The 16,777-nt window shown below is 58.8% G+C and overlaps 3 protein-coding genes across 4 annotated transcripts; all 3 read right to left on the bottom strand.

Annotated features, from left to right (window-relative positions):
• Positions 1-66: 66 nt before the first annotated feature.
• Positions 67-2,002, bottom strand: LHB (luteinizing hormone subunit beta). 2 transcript variants are annotated; one of them, XM_032613945.1, is made up of 3 exons: positions 1,166-1,269; positions 667-834; positions 67-402 (listed from the first exon to the last, which is right to left on the bottom strand). In XM_032613945.1, exons 1-3 carry the CDS (start codon positions 1,178-1,180, stop codon positions 160-162), a joined length of 426 nt encoding a protein of 141 aa, XP_032469836.1. In that variant the 5' UTR covers positions 1,181-1,269; the 3' UTR covers positions 67-159. The 2 variants fall into 2 exon arrangements, with proteins under 2 accessions (XP_032469836.1, XP_032469835.1); XM_032613944.1 differs by having other exon boundaries at positions 68-402; positions 667-2,002.
• Positions 2,003-6,273: 4,271 nt separating this feature from the next.
• Positions 6,274-9,068, bottom strand: NTF4 (neurotrophin 4). Its single transcript, XM_032613943.1, has 3 exons — positions 8,940-9,068; positions 7,861-7,984; positions 6,274-7,224 (listed from the first exon to the last, which is right to left on the bottom strand). Exon 3 carries the CDS (start codon positions 7,210-7,212, stop codon positions 6,580-6,582), a length of 633 nt encoding a protein of 210 aa, XP_032469834.1. The 5' UTR covers positions 7,213-7,224; positions 7,861-7,984; positions 8,940-9,068; the 3' UTR covers positions 6,274-6,579.
• Positions 9,069-12,969: 3,901 nt separating this feature from the next.
• KCNA7 (potassium voltage-gated channel subfamily A member 7) lies at positions 12,970-15,465 on the bottom strand. Its single transcript, XM_032613942.1, has 3 exons — positions 15,428-15,465; positions 14,789-15,392; positions 12,970-13,788 (listed from the first exon to the last, which is right to left on the bottom strand). Exons 2-3 carry the CDS (start codon positions 15,341-15,343, stop codon positions 12,970-12,972), a joined length of 1,374 nt encoding a protein of 457 aa, XP_032469833.1. The 5' UTR covers positions 15,344-15,392; positions 15,428-15,465.
• Positions 15,466-16,777: the final 1,312 nt, after the last annotated feature.

The raw sequence follows: 16,777 nt of genomic DNA, 5'->3' as shown, positions 1-16,777 counted from the left end.
ATTGTGTGTGCGTGTGCACGTACACAGGCGCACACACCCTGAGACCCCAGAAGGACACCCCCAGAGTGCGGTTTGAGAAGTCTTTATTAGGAGGCATGGGGAGGAGCGTCTGCTGGCTCCAGGAGTTGAGGTGGGCATGGGAGGTTGGGGTGGGGATCCTCAGAGGAAGAGGAGGCCTGGGCGAGGGGGGCGGTCACAGGCCGAGGGCTGGGCTCTGGGACCCCCACAGTCAGAGCTGCTGAGGCGGCAGGGCCCGCAGTGACAGCTGAGGGCCACAGGGAAGGAGACCACTGGGTCCACGCCAGGCGGGCAGCCGGGGAGCCGGATGGAGGCAAAGCGCAGCTCGCGGTAGGTGCACACTGGCTGGGGCACAGGCGGCAGGGCAGCCGGCAGCACCCGAACCTGGAGGTGGCGGGGTTGGGGGGGAGGGCTTGGGTGTCTACTTGGGGCCAAGCCCTCCCCCAGGCTCCCTCACTGCACCCTACAGATCCCAGACTCGGGTGTCCAGAGGACCATCTGAGCTCTCCCTCCCACACGCCCAGCCCCTGCCCCGGGCGGCGGGCCACCTTTCTACCCCCGGGGCCACTTCCTGTCTTCTGTGGGCCTGGCCCTGAGTAATCCACCTGGAGCTGAGGTGGCAGCACCCACCCACCCCGGGCAGCTCACCATGCTGGGGCAGTAGCCGGCACAGATGCTGGTGGTGAAGGTGATGCAGACAGGGCAGGCCTCGTTCTCAGCGGCCAGGGTGGCGTTGATGGGCCGGCACAGCGGCCGCAGTGGCCCCCCGGGTGCCCACACCCCGGCCGCGCTCAGCAGCAGCCACAGCAGCAGCCCCTGGGACCAGGCCAGCGCCTCAGGGCCAGCCCGAGCCCTCCGCCCCGAGTCCTTACCACCCAGCCCCCGGCCCTGCATACACACGTTCGGGGACCCAGCTCCTCTGCCTGAGGTCTTCCATTCAAGAATCTCCCATCCCCATACCCAGGGACCCCAGATACCCACCCTCAGGCCCTGCACCAGCTGCTTCCCTCCTCCTGCCAGGAAGCTTGCTGCCTCTCCACACCCTTCTAGAAAGAGGCCTCCTTTGCCAGGTCACAGGACTCTCCCTCTTCCTTCCAGCCGTGGCCTGGATGTAGTCGCAAGGGGCCCAGGGGCCCTGCGGTCTTACCTGGAGCATCTCCATCCTCGGTGTCTCCCCTGCCGAGTTTACCTGGTCTTATAGCTGCGGGCTGTGGGGGCGTCAAGGCCACTGGGGGCGGCAGCATGGTGGTGTAACCTGGACACTAATCTCCCCGGGGGCGAGAGGCAGACAAGGTCAGGGAGTTGCAGGAATGGCCCAGTGGCGCCCCCCTCCCCCCACTCCCTGAGTGGCTTCCGCTCCAAGAAGCAGAGATGCCCAAGGTGAAGCGGACTTCACAGACTCAGTCCCCAGGTGCTAGGGAGGCCGTGGTGGGAGCACAAGAAATAGGGTATAGGAGGCTGTGCCCCTTGCCTTGTGGGCCCCCCTCTACCCATCCTGAGGGGAGCCCGCCAGAGGCTGGAGCGCCGCCCCTCTGACAATCCTCCAGTGGTTATAGGCTGAAGCCTCAACCCTGCTCTACCTGCGGTAGACTGAGTCCGACTTCTTAGGAGGGGGGTGGCTTCGATGTTGGATTCTGTCACCAGAGGTGGGGGGGGGGTCCACCCAGACGCGCCGCCCCTCCACCAGGGATTCAGCGGGAATCCCACCTGCTCCACACTCAGGCCCCCAGAAACCAGGATGCCGGAACTGAACCCAGCAAAGAGCGTGGTTTAGGCTATTTAACTCTGTCGTCGACTGAGATAAGCTCTGCCCTTTCCGCCGCAGAGGGTGTGTGCCACCCTCTAGCCCACAGCCCCAAGGTACATTTTCCAGGCTCAGTCCCGCCCCCGTGATCGAGTGGACCTGTTAGATTCGCCCCGCCCCGCCGGTGGGCGGGGTCCCGTCTTAGCCCCACCCAGTGTACCCCTAGTCCCAGTCTTCCAGGCTCAGCACCGCCCCCGCTTGGGGGGCGTGTCCAGGGCGGGGCTGGCCCGTCTGGCTCAGGCCAGCGCCGGCTTTAAGCTGCCGTAGTTGAAGTTCTCGGTGCTGTAGGCTTGCGGCACGCTGTAGGTGCCTGACTCGGGTTTCCAGTGGGGGCCGCCCCAGGGCAGCTCCAGCGGGCAGAAACGGTCGAGCCGGCGGAGTGGGTGCAGCGGGGGGCTGTAGGATTCTTGAGCCAGAGACAGCGCCCCGCGGTGCGGCACGACTGGCATCACCGGACGGGTGCGGGGCACGCGGATTTTCGGCGGCCGGAGTGGCCGAGAGGAGCACGGACCGGGCGGCTGCTTCGGGCCGGGGCCCCAGGCCTGGGGCGTCTCCCCGAAGCTCCAGGAGGTCATCGAGTCCTTGCGAGGGTAGCCTGACAACTCCTTTCTGTCGGGGTTTGGGGTGGAGGCACGATGGGGAGGGCACAGCTAGATAGATCCTCGAGGACACATTTGTAGGAGTCAGGGACCCTTTAGGAAGCATGAGCCTGGATTCCTGGGTCCTCGAGGTATTTAAGGGCCTGGAATCTGGGACTTTTCTCATCCTTGGAAAAGAGTTATCTGGGGGACTCAAATACCAAAGGAAGCCCGCCCTAGACCCTCAGGGCCACGTCCCCAGATCCAGAACTCCTTCTTGGGCCGTTTGCAGGCTTCCTGTTCCTGAGAGTTGACACTAAGTATACCAGGGCGCTAAAAAAGGTAGGGGCTGGGTCTGAACTTCTGATTACTGCGCGTGCAGGAGCTGAAGGCCGAGACTACTGAGTCAGAGACGGGGAGCCAACACCGGGGGGCTCGGCGTCCCACCAGCCTATGCGGGGGCTGTGCAGGGGGTCGGTGCCAAGGGAGGACCCAGGCTCACTTCGAATAGGCCTGGAAGTCCCGGGCCGAAGTGGTCAGATAGAGCTGATGGCGGTCCAGGATGCCCTGGTCAGAAATAGTGAAAGGCCGGCCGGCCGGCCAGCTGGGGGTTCTTCGTCCAGGGGATTAGAGCCTGAGGAGGATTGCGGGAGGAGGGATGAGCAAGAAAGGTTTCATACCCTTTTTCATGCCCTTTGTCCCAGACGGAATTCCTCTTCCTTTGGCCTCAACAGCGCCTCTGAACCAGGCCGACACTCGCCCCCAGAATCAGAATCCTTCCTGGCCAGTGCACTTCAGCTTCGCTCCCCAAATCAGAACCCTTACTAGCCTCACCTCCAAAATCCAAATGCTTTCTGCCCGTCATCGGACACAAAGCCAAGCACCCAGTCACTAAAAAACCTTCCCTGCTCCTCCCCTAGATTCAAACCTTCTCGGTCCCGCCCCTGGAATTCAGCTGCGCCTCGGGCGACTGTTACTCCTTACACCACCCTAACAGGGGAAGCCAGCCCCGCCTTCCGCCCCAGACCGGCCTCAGAATATTCAAGCTCCGCCCACACGTACATTAGGCTACCTAGCTCCGCCCACAGCCTCAGAACCGCCTCCTAGGCCCGCCCCAGGATTTACGGGCTATGGCCCCAGCCCCAGAGCTGGGATTTCGGGCTTCCAGTCCCCTCCTCCTCCTGGCTCCGCCTCAAGGGGCCTAAGCCCCTTCCCCACTCAATGTAACCTCCAGATTCTGTCCCACTCTTTAGACCCCAGACTCAAAATTCCCTCAGACCCCGCCCCAGGGTCTCAAAGCTCTGCCAGATCCTGCCACTGCGGTCTTCTCCGCTACCTGGGAAGGGCCCCCTCGGTTGTGGTCCGCAAGCTCCAGGGGCTGGGGCCCGATGAAGGAGGTGGCGCCCCGGTCCAGGCTGGGCCAGCCGGTGTACTGCGCCCTCGTCTCACTGCACTGGTGCTTTGTGATCAGAGGGAGGCGCCAGCCGCGGTGTCTGAGCTGCAAGAAGACGACGCAGGGACACAACATGAGGGTGCACGGGACTCCAGTGCGGTCCCCAGCCCTGTCTCCCGCGGACCTGGGCATCCCAGAACCTTACTTTTTCCGCTACATCCTTGATCCCCACAATCCGCGTGCGGTCCGCAGGTTCTGGGGCCTTGGGCTGCGCGTAGGGCCCGCCGTGGGTCTTGGGCACGTGAGCCGAGCCCGAGGTTGTCTCCCATCTGTTGGTGACCTCGTCGAAAGCCCAAATATGCAAATCCTGCTTTGCGGCCACGAGCAGGGGCTCCGCGACCGTGGACTGAGGAGAAGGTGCAGGACGTCAGCTAAAAGGACTCAGGAGTCTCTTCCGCAAGCCCTGATCCTTCCCAGTCAGTCCCCAGCCCTTTCCTACCGCCCGTTCCAGGCATCCAGGTTCCCTGACCCCTCCTCTCTCAAACCCAGTCCCTGGAACCCTCCTCCTTCTGTCAGACAGGACTCTAAGCCCGGAATCCCCTTTTCTCTCAGCAGGTGTCTGGATCCCCAGGCCCCTCCTTCAGTCTGGGGCCCCAGTCTCCTCTTGGCTAAGAGCCTAGGGTCCTCTCACCTGCACAGTGGGCGGGGGAAAGGGCACGGGCGGGATACAGTGGTGGGCGACGCCACTGCTGGTGAGATGCCAGCTGGGCTGGGATCCAGGCACCTTGGTCCCAGAGATGGGGGACCGTGGGGGACCGTAGCGCCGAGCTAGGGTCCGACCCGCCATGGTCCCACCCCCGCCCCGTAGCCTAGCAGGAGCCGGCTCGTTGTTGCTGTTGCCCCGGGTGACAGAACCCTCCCACCCTAAACCCAGCCAATGAAGGGCCTGCAGGCGTGCAGATGGATGGAGTGAGAAAGACACCCAGGCAGGAGAGAGGAGGATTTTGAGAGTACAGAGACCCCAAAAGGGGCACAAAAACTCAGAGAAATGGCGGGGTGGGGACGGAGACCCAGAGGGAGAGGAGGGCAGAAAGTTCAGAGAGTTTGAGACCCAGAGACCCAGAGAGGGAGCAGCAGAGAGAGGGGGACAGAGACCTGGGGCGGGGGGTGGTCAGAGACCCAAAAATAGAGGAACAGAGGGAGAGAAGGGCAGAGCTACTCAACGCATCAGGGCATCCATGAGAAACATCCCCCTTTCCTATAGGGTCCCGGCCCTCTTGGCCACCGCCTCCCTCTGCCAGGACAGCCCACCTCGGCAGCAGAGGGTAGGGGTGAGGGGCTGGGTAACGATTTCCAGACTTCCCCAGGGCTCTCCCTCCCTCCCTGTGTGTGCTGAAGGGCTCAGCATCAGCTTCGGCTTCTGTCCTGCCTGCCTTTGATTTGGTTGAAAACTTCCACCTGGGTATGGGTGTGGGAGAAGAGGGAGGGACCCAGGGGGAAATACTTAGCAATAAAGAGGGGGGTGTGGAAAGAGCTTTGCTGAGTGAGAAAGAAACACACACAGGAATGGGTGAGACAGTGAGTGAGAAACAGGGACAGAAAGAGAGCTACTGACCCAGAGATGATGGGACAGGAATTTAGACAGAGAGACAGCAAAGGAGGCGGCAGAAAAGAGAGCGGGAACCACAGACCCAGAACACAGAGATGTAGAAACAAGGGCAAAAGTGTGTGTCTGTGTTTGCATGTGGCTATGGAATGGTAATATACGAAGGGGTGTCCTGAGGGTGTGGGGTCTATCCCTGACTTGTCACTTCCTCATTTTAAAGCCCTTTTGGTCAAAGCCTCTGCCTCCTCAGCCCCCATTATCTCATCCCACCAACCCGTTCTTCAGACAGGGAAAACTGAGGCTGCCTTCTGCAGGCTGGCCCAGGGTGCCACTGACCCCCTCATTCAGGCTTCTGGGGCCGCTTCTCCTGTTGGATTTTCCTGGCTCATTCTAGGATGATCAGGGTCCAAATCACCCCTGATCCCAGCCGGGGGACAGGCCAGTTGGTCAAAACCTCATGCTCTACTCAAGCTGGACAATGGTAAGGTCTATTTCTTTACTAGTATAGGGTAAAGGTTGGGACAGGGAAGAGGGGTATCCATCTGATTCCAACTCCCCACCAAGGCCAAACTCTTAAGCATCCTGACCTCCTGTCATTCAACCTTGCTTGTGCTCCTGCTGTGATAGGTAGCTCACTACCTCAAAACAGAATATCTAAGCCAACACTTGCCCTATCTGACTAAGTAAGATTTCTCATTTGAACCCCAGCTCCCAACTAGCTGCCTACATGTTCCAGTTTTTATGCTCCCACACACACTTCTTGACATATCCCCTCCTTGTCACTCTCTCCAGGGTGGGCAAGGTGATGTCCTCTGAGATCGCATGGTCAGCAACTTAGAAGCTGAGGGCCTCCAATGGTCAAATCCACCAGAGCTGATCTGACAAGTTGTGTATTAGAGCTCATAAACAGTAGGCACTCAGAAAATATTGGCTATCATCATCATCATCATTATTACCCTCAAGTTCATCCAAGAGAACTCCTATTCATCCTTCAAAACCCCATTTGGTTTCACCATCTGTCTTTCTTGCCCAGATGGAGCTCTCAAAATCGGAGAGCTGTGATTTTTGTGACCATTTGACGAGTTCCCAAACTGAGGCCTAGAGCAGCCAGGCCACCCCTGAGGTCTTTCAGCATCCAGCTCTCTTCTTCCTCTACCTGCCCAGGTCCCAGGCATGGGCCTCAGGCCCGGCCAGTCCGGCTGAGGAGTGTGCAGACACAGGCAGTGTCAATTCGAATCCATCGCCAGCCCACACGGCCCTGGGCATCGGTAGTCAATGCCCGCACGTAGGACTGCTTGGCCTTACACTCAGACACCCAGTGCCTCCGGTCCACACCCCGGCAGCCTCCTCCACCCCCACCGGGGCCACCTTCCCCAGCGCTGTCAGCCTTGCAGCGGGTTTCAAAGAAGTACTGGCGAAGGGGACTGCCGCCAGCCGCAGGCACCTCGCCCAGCACCTCCACCTCGCGCCCACGCAGGTCCACAGCGGTCCGGCGGTCTGTCACCCAGCCGCTGACTGCGTCACACACAGCCAGCTCTCCGCGGCGACTCGCTGGTGCTGTCTCACTCACCCCCCGCCGACTGCGGTTGGCCGGGCTGCCAGTTGGCTCCCCAAAGGCTCCAGCCTCCAGCAGGAAGAGCAGAGGGGGCCCAGCGGGGGTACCCCTGGACAGGGCTACTCGGGGGGACAAGAGGTCCCACTCGGGGACTGGAAATGGGGGCAGAGGTGAGGGTGAGGCGTGGGGCTCCATTGGGACACTGGGGAGGAGGAAAAGTAGGAGGATGGGGAGGGAGCCTGAGGGGTGAGGGAGCATCTCGCTGAGCACCTGAGGATAGAGAGAGGGAAGCTGGAATTAGAGAGAAGGATAATAACTTAGTGGGGGGGCCGATGGGAACTTCTGCCACAGGGAGGAAGTTCTGGCACTTGTTCTAGAACTTGGGGGGACCCTGTATTCTAGGACTTCGATAATGCTCAACTTCTAGATTAATCATAATTAGTCTACTATTATTCCTATTAATAGCCAACAAATGGGGAAATACAGGCAAATGGGGAAATACAGGCTCAGAGAGGTTAGTGACTTGCACCAGGTCACACAGCCAGCCAATGCCAGAAGTGGAACTTGAACCCTGTCCCAGCAACTCCACTCTGCCATCCTGCCTCTACAACCCCAAGGAACCCTAAGCCCTGCAGTCTGGAGGAGGTTTGAGTTTCCAGAATTCTGAGAAAGGTCATGTTCTGGCATCCTAGGGAGACCCAAGTTCAGCTTCAAACTGCCACTGTGAAGGCAAGACACTTCCTCTCAGGTGGGGCTTCAGTTTCCCTGTCCATGAAATTGGCCCAGGGCTGGGAGACACTGGCAGGGGTTTGCATATTGCAGTCTCTCTAGAACATTCTGGAAGCCTGTGGATTCTGGGACAGGATGGCCTGGAGAGGACTGATTAGAAGTGGGTGGTTACCAGACCTGTCAGCACCTCCTCCGCCTCTGAGCTCCGGGGTTGGGGGCCCCCAGGCTCCGGGGGGCCCCTGTGGGGGACGCAGGTGGCCCCCTCCTTCCTGACATCTCAGGAGAGGGAGGGGGCAACCACCTAGCGGAGGAAGGGAACAGGTAGGTTATAGAGGCAGGTGGAGGAGGGGGCCTGAACACTCCCCTTCTGTAAAAGTGTTCTTTTTAAAGTGTAAGGGACCAAGAGTCAAGGCTGCATCCCCCTGCCCAGGTGATGGCTCCTGGATGGAAAGCAGATGGGAGGAGGAGAGGGGAGGGGAGACGCTGAGGATGAAGGAGGCTGGAAAAGATTACATCCTCCTCAGCCCATTCATCTCTCAGACAGGGCGGGGGCAGGGCTGGCCTGGACACCCGGGTCCCTGAGGGCCCACACTTAAGAAGCCCCGGGTCCCCGAGGCTGCTTCCTGGAATGTTCTCTCCTCACAGGACAGGCCAGGGCCCGTCCAAGACTTCTATTGCACATACCTGGCGTGGCCGCCTGCCCTGTCTGGGAGATGGGGAAATGGGAAGGGGGAATTGTGAAGAGGGGCACATGTTGACCCAACCAGAACCCAGAGTGTAGGTTCCCAGCTGCCTCCTGCCTCAGATCTGGAGTCCTGGGCCCTAGCTTCCCCCTCCTCACTCAGACCCAAGAGCCCCGGCCACAGCTGCCTCCTCTTTCAGGACTCAGGTCCCCAGCTCCCTCCCTCAGATGCGGGAGTCCAGGCCCCCAAATCCCTCTTCCTTCAAACCCGGGAGTCCGACCCCCAGTGCCCTCCTCCTTCAGACCCTGGAGTTTTGTTGGAGTTCAAGCTCCTTCCCAGGTACTCAGATATACGGACTCCCCGGCCCCCCTCCCCCAGAAGGTTTAGCCAGGGGGTGCGGACTCCTGAGACCCCGCTGGGGGGTCACGGGCTGTCCCTCTGGGACACTGCCCTCCTGCCTCAGTTTCCTCCGCCAGGCCCCGCCCCCGCAGGCCCCGCCCCCGTCCCTCCCTACCCGGGGGCAGGGCGACCCGGAAGCCGGAATCCCGGGGGAGGAGGCGCGGAGGCTCTTACCTGGGGCGCACTCCTCGGCTCCCCCGGCTGCCCCTGGCGCGGCGGCGGCTCCTCCTCCTGCTCGCAGGCTGCAGGGACGCCCGCTCGCCCACCGACTCCTCGCGGCACAAGCTCCCGAGGGCCCGGGTCGGGGGCGGGGGCGGGGTGGCGCCCGACGGCGGAGGAGGGGCCGGGGGATCCCGCCTTCCACACACGTGCAGAGACCTCGGAAGCCCGGCCTGGCTAGCTCAGCCCTCCGCCCGCCTCAGTCCCAGGAGGCCAGGCGCCAGCACCCACCCCTCCCTCCCTCAGACCCAGGAGTCCGGGTCCCCAACCCCTCCTCCCCCGGATCCAGGAGTCCAGGTCCCCCAGACCCCTCCTCCCGCAGACTCCGGAGTCTGGGCCCGCGCAGCTCCCTCCTCCTTCAGACTCAGGAGTCTGGACCCCCAGCCCCTTCTTCCTCAGCTCCAGCTGCCTCCTCCCTCAGACCCAGGAGTCTGGGCCTGAGATTCCTTTGCGTTCTTTTGCCAGTGAAGTGTCAATCCCCGGGCAGATTCCCACCCTCTGCTCTCATCCCCAACTCTCCCGGGAGCTCCAGGCCAGACATTAACCAGCTGGGCTCGGGAAGTGATAAGGCCCGAGGCCCCGGGGAGACGCTGGGTGAGGAGGGTCTCTCCCACGTAAGTCCTCTCTGCTGGAATTTCCTGGGTGGGGACTGGGGAGAGGGTCTTGTCCTGAGTTCAGATAAGAGCAACTCAAGGTATTCCAGGACCCGGAGATAGACAAAGATATGATTTGGCAACAGAATGACCTGCTTAGAGAAAGAAAGTGAATAGTGACAGATGAAGGGAGGTGGGGGAAAGGCACAAAAATGGAGAGGAAAAGGGGACAGACTCCCAGAGAAAGAGGGAGACAGAAACCCAGAGAGAGAGAGAAGACACAGATGCAGAGAGAGGAGACAGGCATGCTAAGAAAAGGGAACAGAACCCCACAAGGGGGACAGAGACCCAGAGAAAGAGAGACCTTAAGACAGATGGAGATCAGACAGGAGTTGGAGTCCCGGGACAGACTTAATGCTTCACCCCTCCCCTGGAGCTATTTTCAGGAGGAAAGCCGACACCTGCCTTCGTGGAGGTGGGGGGGGGTCATCCCGTACCCCTCCCTCAACCTAAATATAGCATGGCAAGGTGGCGGGAAGGGTGTCCCCGGATTAGGGTGTTCCCCTCACCTCTCCCCATCCGAGCCAAGGCCACATAGAAGGCTGCTGCGGTTGTTTATTGGGGTGGAGGAGGGGCGCTTCTCAGTCTTTGAGTGTCCACTCAGGTCACTTCCCTGACCTCGCCATGCTTCCCATACCCCTAAGCACCCAACATGCCCCACGCCCTACCACAGGAACTTTATGCAACTTTCAGTCTCTGAAGGGGTAGTAGGGGTGAGTTTTCAAAGAGTAATGGGAAACAGTTTCCGTCTCCCCCTCTCTCCTTGGGTCTCTGTCCCCCTCTCTCTGTATCCCTCTCCTCTCTGTCTGGGTCCCTGTCCCTCTCTCTTCTCTGGATCTCTGGCCCCTCCTCTCTGGTCTCTTCTCCCTTCTATGGGTCTTTGTCCTCCCTCCTGTCTCTTACCCCCTCCCAGACCGCCGCCCTCTTCTCTCCTGCTCTCCCTCCTCCCCTTGGGTATCTCTGTCCTCTCTGCACGTGTCTCTTCCTCTTTGGGTCCCTGTGCTGGGCTCTGTGCCTGCCTCCCAGACTCTGCCCTGTGTCTGTCACTGTGAGGGGGGTCTGTCTGTCTCCGTTTCTCTTCCAAATGTGCCTTTCTCTCCATTTCGGAGAGAAGTGTTATATTATTTAAAGGTTACATTATTTTCAACCTTTACCAGACACTTCTCACAATCTGTACCTTCTTCTATCTCTCTGTGTAAAAAGGTGGTTGGATTAAATCAGGGGTTTCCAAACGGAATATGTTAGCCACAGTCTGAGTTGTCAAGAGAGACTCCTCAAACCAGTTCACACCCTCTGATGCATCACACCGGTGCTCCTAAGTGAGATTTCATTTGACCAAAAAAGAAAGGGGGGTGGTTTCCTAGCTAAAAATAACAACAACTCTCTGTAAACCACTGGATGGATTTTAATAAATGAATACAAGTACTTTGAAAGTTACCCGGCACCCAGGCAGCCCTATATATGTTAGTGATGTAACCATCCTCCTCTTCTTTCTCCTCCAAATGCCCTTTTAGTACTGAAAGACCTCTGACCTTGGGTAACCCCCCACCTCCCCCGAGCCTTAGTTTCTTCATTTGTGAGAAATGAGGCTGTTAGACTTGGGAAGTCCTGTGCAGACCAGCAGGCTGATGGGGACAGGTAGGGTCAAGCAACAGGCCACAAGTCCAGCCCCCCATCCCTCCCCGGGGACAAGCCACGCGACCTTGGGAAGCCACTCCCATGCTCTGAGACACTGCTTTCTCCCCAGGAAGATAGAGTGGGCCCTGCAGTTTGTCTGACACACTTCTTGAGCTGCGGGAGGGTAGGGTGGTGCATCCTGATTTGGGATCCCTTTGTGATTCCATGGAATACACTGTGCATCTCTCTCAGGTTCAGGGGCACTGCCTTTTTCTTTCTTGGTTCTCTTTCTCTGGGGTGCTCTGGTCTCTTTCCAACTCTGGGTCTCTGTCCCTTGCTCTCTGGCTACCTGATACCTGCCCCCTATGGGTCTCTGTCTCCCCCTCTCTCTGGGTCTTTTTCCCCTCTTGGGGTTTCTTTCTCTTTCTTTCTCTGGGTCTCTATCCCTCCCCAGCTCTCTGTCCCCCTCCTTTGGGTTTCTATCCCCCCATCATGTCTGAACAGAGTACAGTTTCTCCCCCTTTCCCCTTCCCTTGTGGCTCTGATCTCCATGTCTGGAAGGAAAACTCTATGGGAAGACAGAGAAGGGGTTTGAATGGCAAAACAAAGCAGGTGTGGGGTAAACGGAAGGGGCATCTACATCTTCCAAGTTCACCCAGAAGCCTTCTGTGTGACCAACTGAATCTACAAATACAGAACTTAGCCCTGCCCCTTATAGGGATGACACTGGGCAAGCCAGTTCAGTTGGTCTCCTAGAGTCCACATACCATATTCACTCCTTGACACGATTCCTTCCCAGTGCTGTTATCCTTGGGTCCTGGCGCTACCACTAAATGCAAAACAAACCAGTATGGCCCTGTGGTGCTCATACATACAGTCCAGCTCAACCCAACGTTCCTACAGGACTCAAGGACGGAACTTGATGTAACCCAAATCAAACAGTTGTATGACCCAACTGAACTGGTCCTACGAGGTTCACATGATTATACAACTCATTACGACTCAACTCATTGTAGCCCCGACAAACTTCTAGCCATATAACTCTACACAGTTCAACACAACAGAACCCTGAAAGACTCCTATGCTCATACATTCCAACCCAACTTAACCTCATATGACCTAGAAAGCTCACATTCTATCACATGACTCTTCGTATTTCTACATGACTCACAAGTTCACAGAACTTAAAATAACATGGCCCTAGAAGAATCACAAAGCCACGCAGTTTCCAGTGTCTCAACCCAACTCTACAGTGCCATGCGTGAACACACAATCAGTCCCAACAGTGCCGTGGGTGACCACCTTACTTGATCCAACATGGCCCTAGGGGACTCATAAAACCACAGAATCCTGCATGATGCACTTGGACAAGACTCACCTACACTCGTAACCCAATCCGACCCAACATGGAACTAAGAAACTCACAAAATTATGTGACAAAACCTATCTCAACACTACCCCAAGCTTTACACAACCCAATGCAATACAAACCGATGGAGCCTCCCCCTCAAATCAACATAACCCATTGCCATTCACTGTCACCTGAGGAGGTACCCACAGGAGCTACCAATCCACAACTCAAGACCCAATAAGACTTAGTGTTCCCCAACTCATCACCACTTAACTTAGTTCTTCCTAAACCCAACACCCTCCCCCCAACTTTCCTCCCTCCCTCCCTCCAAGGAAATGTGAGGTGCTGCAGACCTCAACTGTCCTCACACTTCGGTGACCATGTGTTTCCCAGGGGGAGCCCAGAGGAGTGGAGGTGGGAGCTCAGGAACCTCTCGATCCACAAACCCCCCATTGACCTTGCCCTCCAGTGGGCAACAGGGCTGCGTGTCCACGTGGCTGTACATCCCAGCCTCTTCGCCATCTGTCTCCCGGTGGTAAAAGTAGCTGAAGTTGGAGACAATGACTGGCACAGGTAGGGAAATGGTCAGCACGCCGGCAATGGCGCACAGAGAGCCCACTATCTTGCCGCCCACAGTGACGGGCGCCATGTCTCCATAGCCAACTGTGGTCATAGTGACCACTGCCCACCAGAAGGACTCAGGGATGCTGGTGAAATGGGAGTCTGCCCGGTCGGCCTCAGCAAAGTAGACTGCGCTGGAGAAGAGGACCACACCAATGAAAAGGAAGAAGATGAGGAGGCCCAGCTCTCGCATGGAGGCTCTTAAGGTCTGGCCCAAGATCTGCAGGCCCTTTGAGTGCCGGGACAGCTTGAAGATGCGGAAGACGCGTACCAGTCGGATGACTCGCAGGATGGCCAGTGACATGGCTGGCTGGCCCACCCCCCGCTGCCGGGCCAGCTCGGTACCCAGTGCCACAAAGTAAGGCAGGATGGCCACGAAATCGATGAGGTTCATCACGTTCTTGAAGAAGGCTGTCTTGCTTGGGCAGGCTGCCAGGCGCACCAGCAGCTCGAAGGAGAACCAACAGATGCACAATGTCTCCACCACAAAGAACGGGTCATCGAAGGGCAAGCGAGGTGGGGGTCCAGGCACTGGGCTGGAGCCGTTCAGCCGAGCCGGAAACTGCAGAGAGGAAGGGGTTCAGGGAGGACCATGACAGGGCTGGGACGCACTGGAATGGCCATATTTCCTGTTTAAATATTCAACTACTTCTTTACAAATTGGTCAATAGCTGCTGCCCCCAGAACCCCGGTGACCTAGCTGTAGTACACTCCTTCTCGGGACCCCCAGGGAAGGCTGACTTTAGGGTCCCTGATCCTTCATTGGCAGGGCCTCCTGAAATAATGCTTGAGTAGGGCTCAATCTCTTCCCTCCCCAAATCCCACCCCCAGAGTTGAATTTCCAGATGGGGAGGGTCCCTATCCTGGCCCCACTCCCTTGTGCCCTGCCCTCCCCAAACCCAGCCTGGACCATAATGGTTAAACACTTTATCCTTATGCCAAAACCCGGGCCCCTCCCCTCATGGCCCTCAGCTCAACTTTCTTTATGATGGATTCCTTTTGCCCCAATCCTCAGGCCCCACCCCTCCATCTGCAGCTCCCTCGGCGGCTTTCTTCAGGTCCCAGATCTCACTACCTCCAGCCCATCCTTCCCATTGGTTACTGCCAGCCGTATAGACCCCCAAATTTTCAGTCTCTCCTTATCCCTCAGTTTTGATTTCTTAATACACCTGTCCTCCAGTGCTCCTGCCCTCCAAAAGCCGAGTTTCTCACCTACCTCAGCGCACGCCTTCTGAAAAGGCAGGTCCTCCTATTTAGATCCTCAGGCCCCGCCCCATTAAGCTACACCTTTCCCGCCCCCAGCCCAGGATTTAATGTAGGGTTCCCAGGTCTGGCGCCGTCCCTGGCTTGCCCACCTCTCGCAGGCCTTTGCCCACCTTTGATTGGTCAGGTCTTACAACCAGGCCCCCAATGCCTTGCCTATCCACAGCCAGGCCCCACCTTCCTGAGAGGCCCCACCTCCCATTGCCCCTTACCCCACTTTATGATTGGCCAGGACCCCGTGGACCTCGTCCAGCTCCTCCCAAATCCCGCCTCTCCACACGCAGGCCCCGCCCCCTCACCGGGCCAGCTGCAGCCACCGCGGCGAGCCCCGAGTTGTCGCGGTCGTCGCGGAAGTCGGGCAGCGTCTCGAGGCAGAAGACGACGATGGAGACGAGGATGACGAGCACTGAGACAACGGCGAGCACGCGCGCGGCCTGCGAGCTCTCGGGGAACTCGAAGAGCAGCCAGAGCTGGCGCGCGAAGGCGCGGCGGGGCAGGGGGCGCTCCGATGGCAAGGGGCAGCCCTCCTCCTCGCGCAGGCGCGCTAGCGCTGCGGCGCCTAGCCCATAGAAGGCCACCTCCTCCAGGAAGACGTCGAGCGGCACGTGCGCCGGCCGCCGGAGGCGCCCGCCCGACTGGTAGTAATAGAGCACCGCGTCGAAGCTGGGCCGGTGCCGGTCGAAGAAGTACTCGCGGCGCGCGCCGTCGTAGAAACGTCTGCGGCGTACCGGGTCCCCGAGCAGCGTGTCCGGGAAGCGGCCCAGCGTGCGCGCCCGGGTCTCGAAGCGCAGCCCAGCCACGTTGAGCACCACTCGCTCGCAGCAGCCGCACGGCTGCGGGCACCCGGGTTCCATGGTGCGCGCAGCCCCGGCGACCCGCGGACGGACGTGTGGCCCCGACGCCCGACCCGGCCCGGCCCCGCCTCGGCCGCCGCCGCCGCCGCCGCCCCAGCCTGGTGTCCGGTGTCCACGCGTAAAAATAGCCCGGCCGTGCGGCCAGGACGCGGGGGAGGGGGCGCCGTGACCCCGGCGGGGCAGAGGGCGGCCGGGCGCCCTCTGCCGGGGCGCCCTCCCTTTACCCCCAGGCGACGCGGCGCTGCGCTTTCTCCGGGTCCACCTGGCCTTCGGGGTTCCTTTCACTCTGTCTCTCCATCGCCTGAGATCTCTGTCCTGCGTCTCTCCGGGTTTCCGTGTATGTCTCTCGTCTATGTTTTTATGAGTGTCTGAGCCGCTCTGTTCGAGTCACAAATTTCCATCTCTTTGTCTCTCTCTCTCGTTCTTTTGTATGTCTCTGTGTCTGGCTATGTCTTCACTTTGGGTCTGACTGTATCTCTGATCTCGGGGTTTTATCTCTGAGTATCTCTATGGGTCATTTATCCCTGAGCTTTGCCGTTCTAGGGTCATCTGTGTCTGGGGATTCCCGTCAGTCTCTGTGTCTTGGTCTCTCCGAATCTCCGTCTTTCTTATATTCTTGTATCTCTATCTCTGTTTCTTTCTTGTCTCTCTTGGTCTCTGTCTTTCCCCTCTGTCTGGGTCTCTCTGCTTCTTGTCTCTCTGGGTCTCTTCTCTCTCATTACCTCTCAGCCCACTGTGTCTCTCTCCCTGGGATTCTCTGGGTCTCCCCTTTGGGTATCTTTCTTTCCCTGTTTCTCTGAATTACTGCAAGTTTCTGTCTCAGGGCCTCTGGAGGACCGAGCCTCTCCCGAGTCATATCTCTGAATCTCTCTCTGACATTCACCCTAGGTTGTCTCTGCCATTGTCCTGGTGGTTTCCCCATCCTGGGGATGCTCCAGCAGCTCTAAACCCTGAGCATGTGCCCCCCACATGGGGTGCCCTCGCTCGGGTTGCCCCTACCCCCACCCCCCGGGTCTCCACCTGGATTCTCTGCCAGACTTTCTTAGACCCAGCAAGGCCTGAGCTGCAGCCCTGAACAGTGCAAAAGGAGACCAGGCCTGCCAGGAACAGGTCAGGGGTGGGCTGGGGAAATGCCGCAGGGTCACTCGAAGGGACCAAAGGACAGACATACGATGGCCTTCCAGCCACCGGTGTCCTATGACACGGGGTAAAAATAGCCCCATCCGATGTGCTTGGCGGGAAGTCGTGGGGATTGGACACCCGGACTCCAGGGAATGAGGCCCCGGGCGCCCTCTGCTGGGGGAGTAGAGAGAGACACTAAAGGTTTTAACCCCCTAGGAATTCTGGCACTTTCTCTTCCTGTCTACAATTTCTTTCTGGGATGCTATGTCACCATCCATCTGGATTTCTGTTTACCTCTTTCTGTGTCTGTGT

Source organism: Phocoena sinus, chromosome 19, assembly GCF_008692025.1.
Source record: "Phocoena sinus isolate mPhoSin1 chromosome 19, mPhoSin1.pri, whole genome shotgun sequence".
Classification (NCBI taxonomy): Eukaryota; Metazoa; Chordata; class Mammalia; order Artiodactyla; family Phocoenidae; genus Phocoena; species Phocoena sinus.
This window is presented reverse-complemented; position numbering and strand designations above follow the sequence as displayed.

Coding starts and splice junctions, on each gene's coding strand:
- LHB (XM_032613944.1), bottom strand. CDS start 912: ATGCAGGGCCGGGGGCTGGGTGGTAAGGACTCGGGGCGGAGGGCTCGG. Junction 403..666: donor CCGGCTACTGCCCCAGCATG/GTGAGCTGCCCG, acceptor CGCCACCTCCAG/GTTCGGGTGCTGCCGGCTGC.
- NTF4 (XM_032613943.1), bottom strand. CDS start 7,212: ATGCTCCCTCACCCCTCAGGCTCCCTCCCCATCCTCCTACTTTTCCTC.
- KCNA7 (XM_032613942.1), bottom strand. CDS start 15,343: ATGGAACCCGGGTGCCCGCAGCCGTGCGGCTGCTGCGAGCGAGTGGTG. Junction 13,789..14,788: donor CGGTGGCTGCAGCTGGCCCG/GTGAGGGGGCGG, acceptor TCCTCTCTGCAG/TTTCCGGCTCGGCTGAACGG.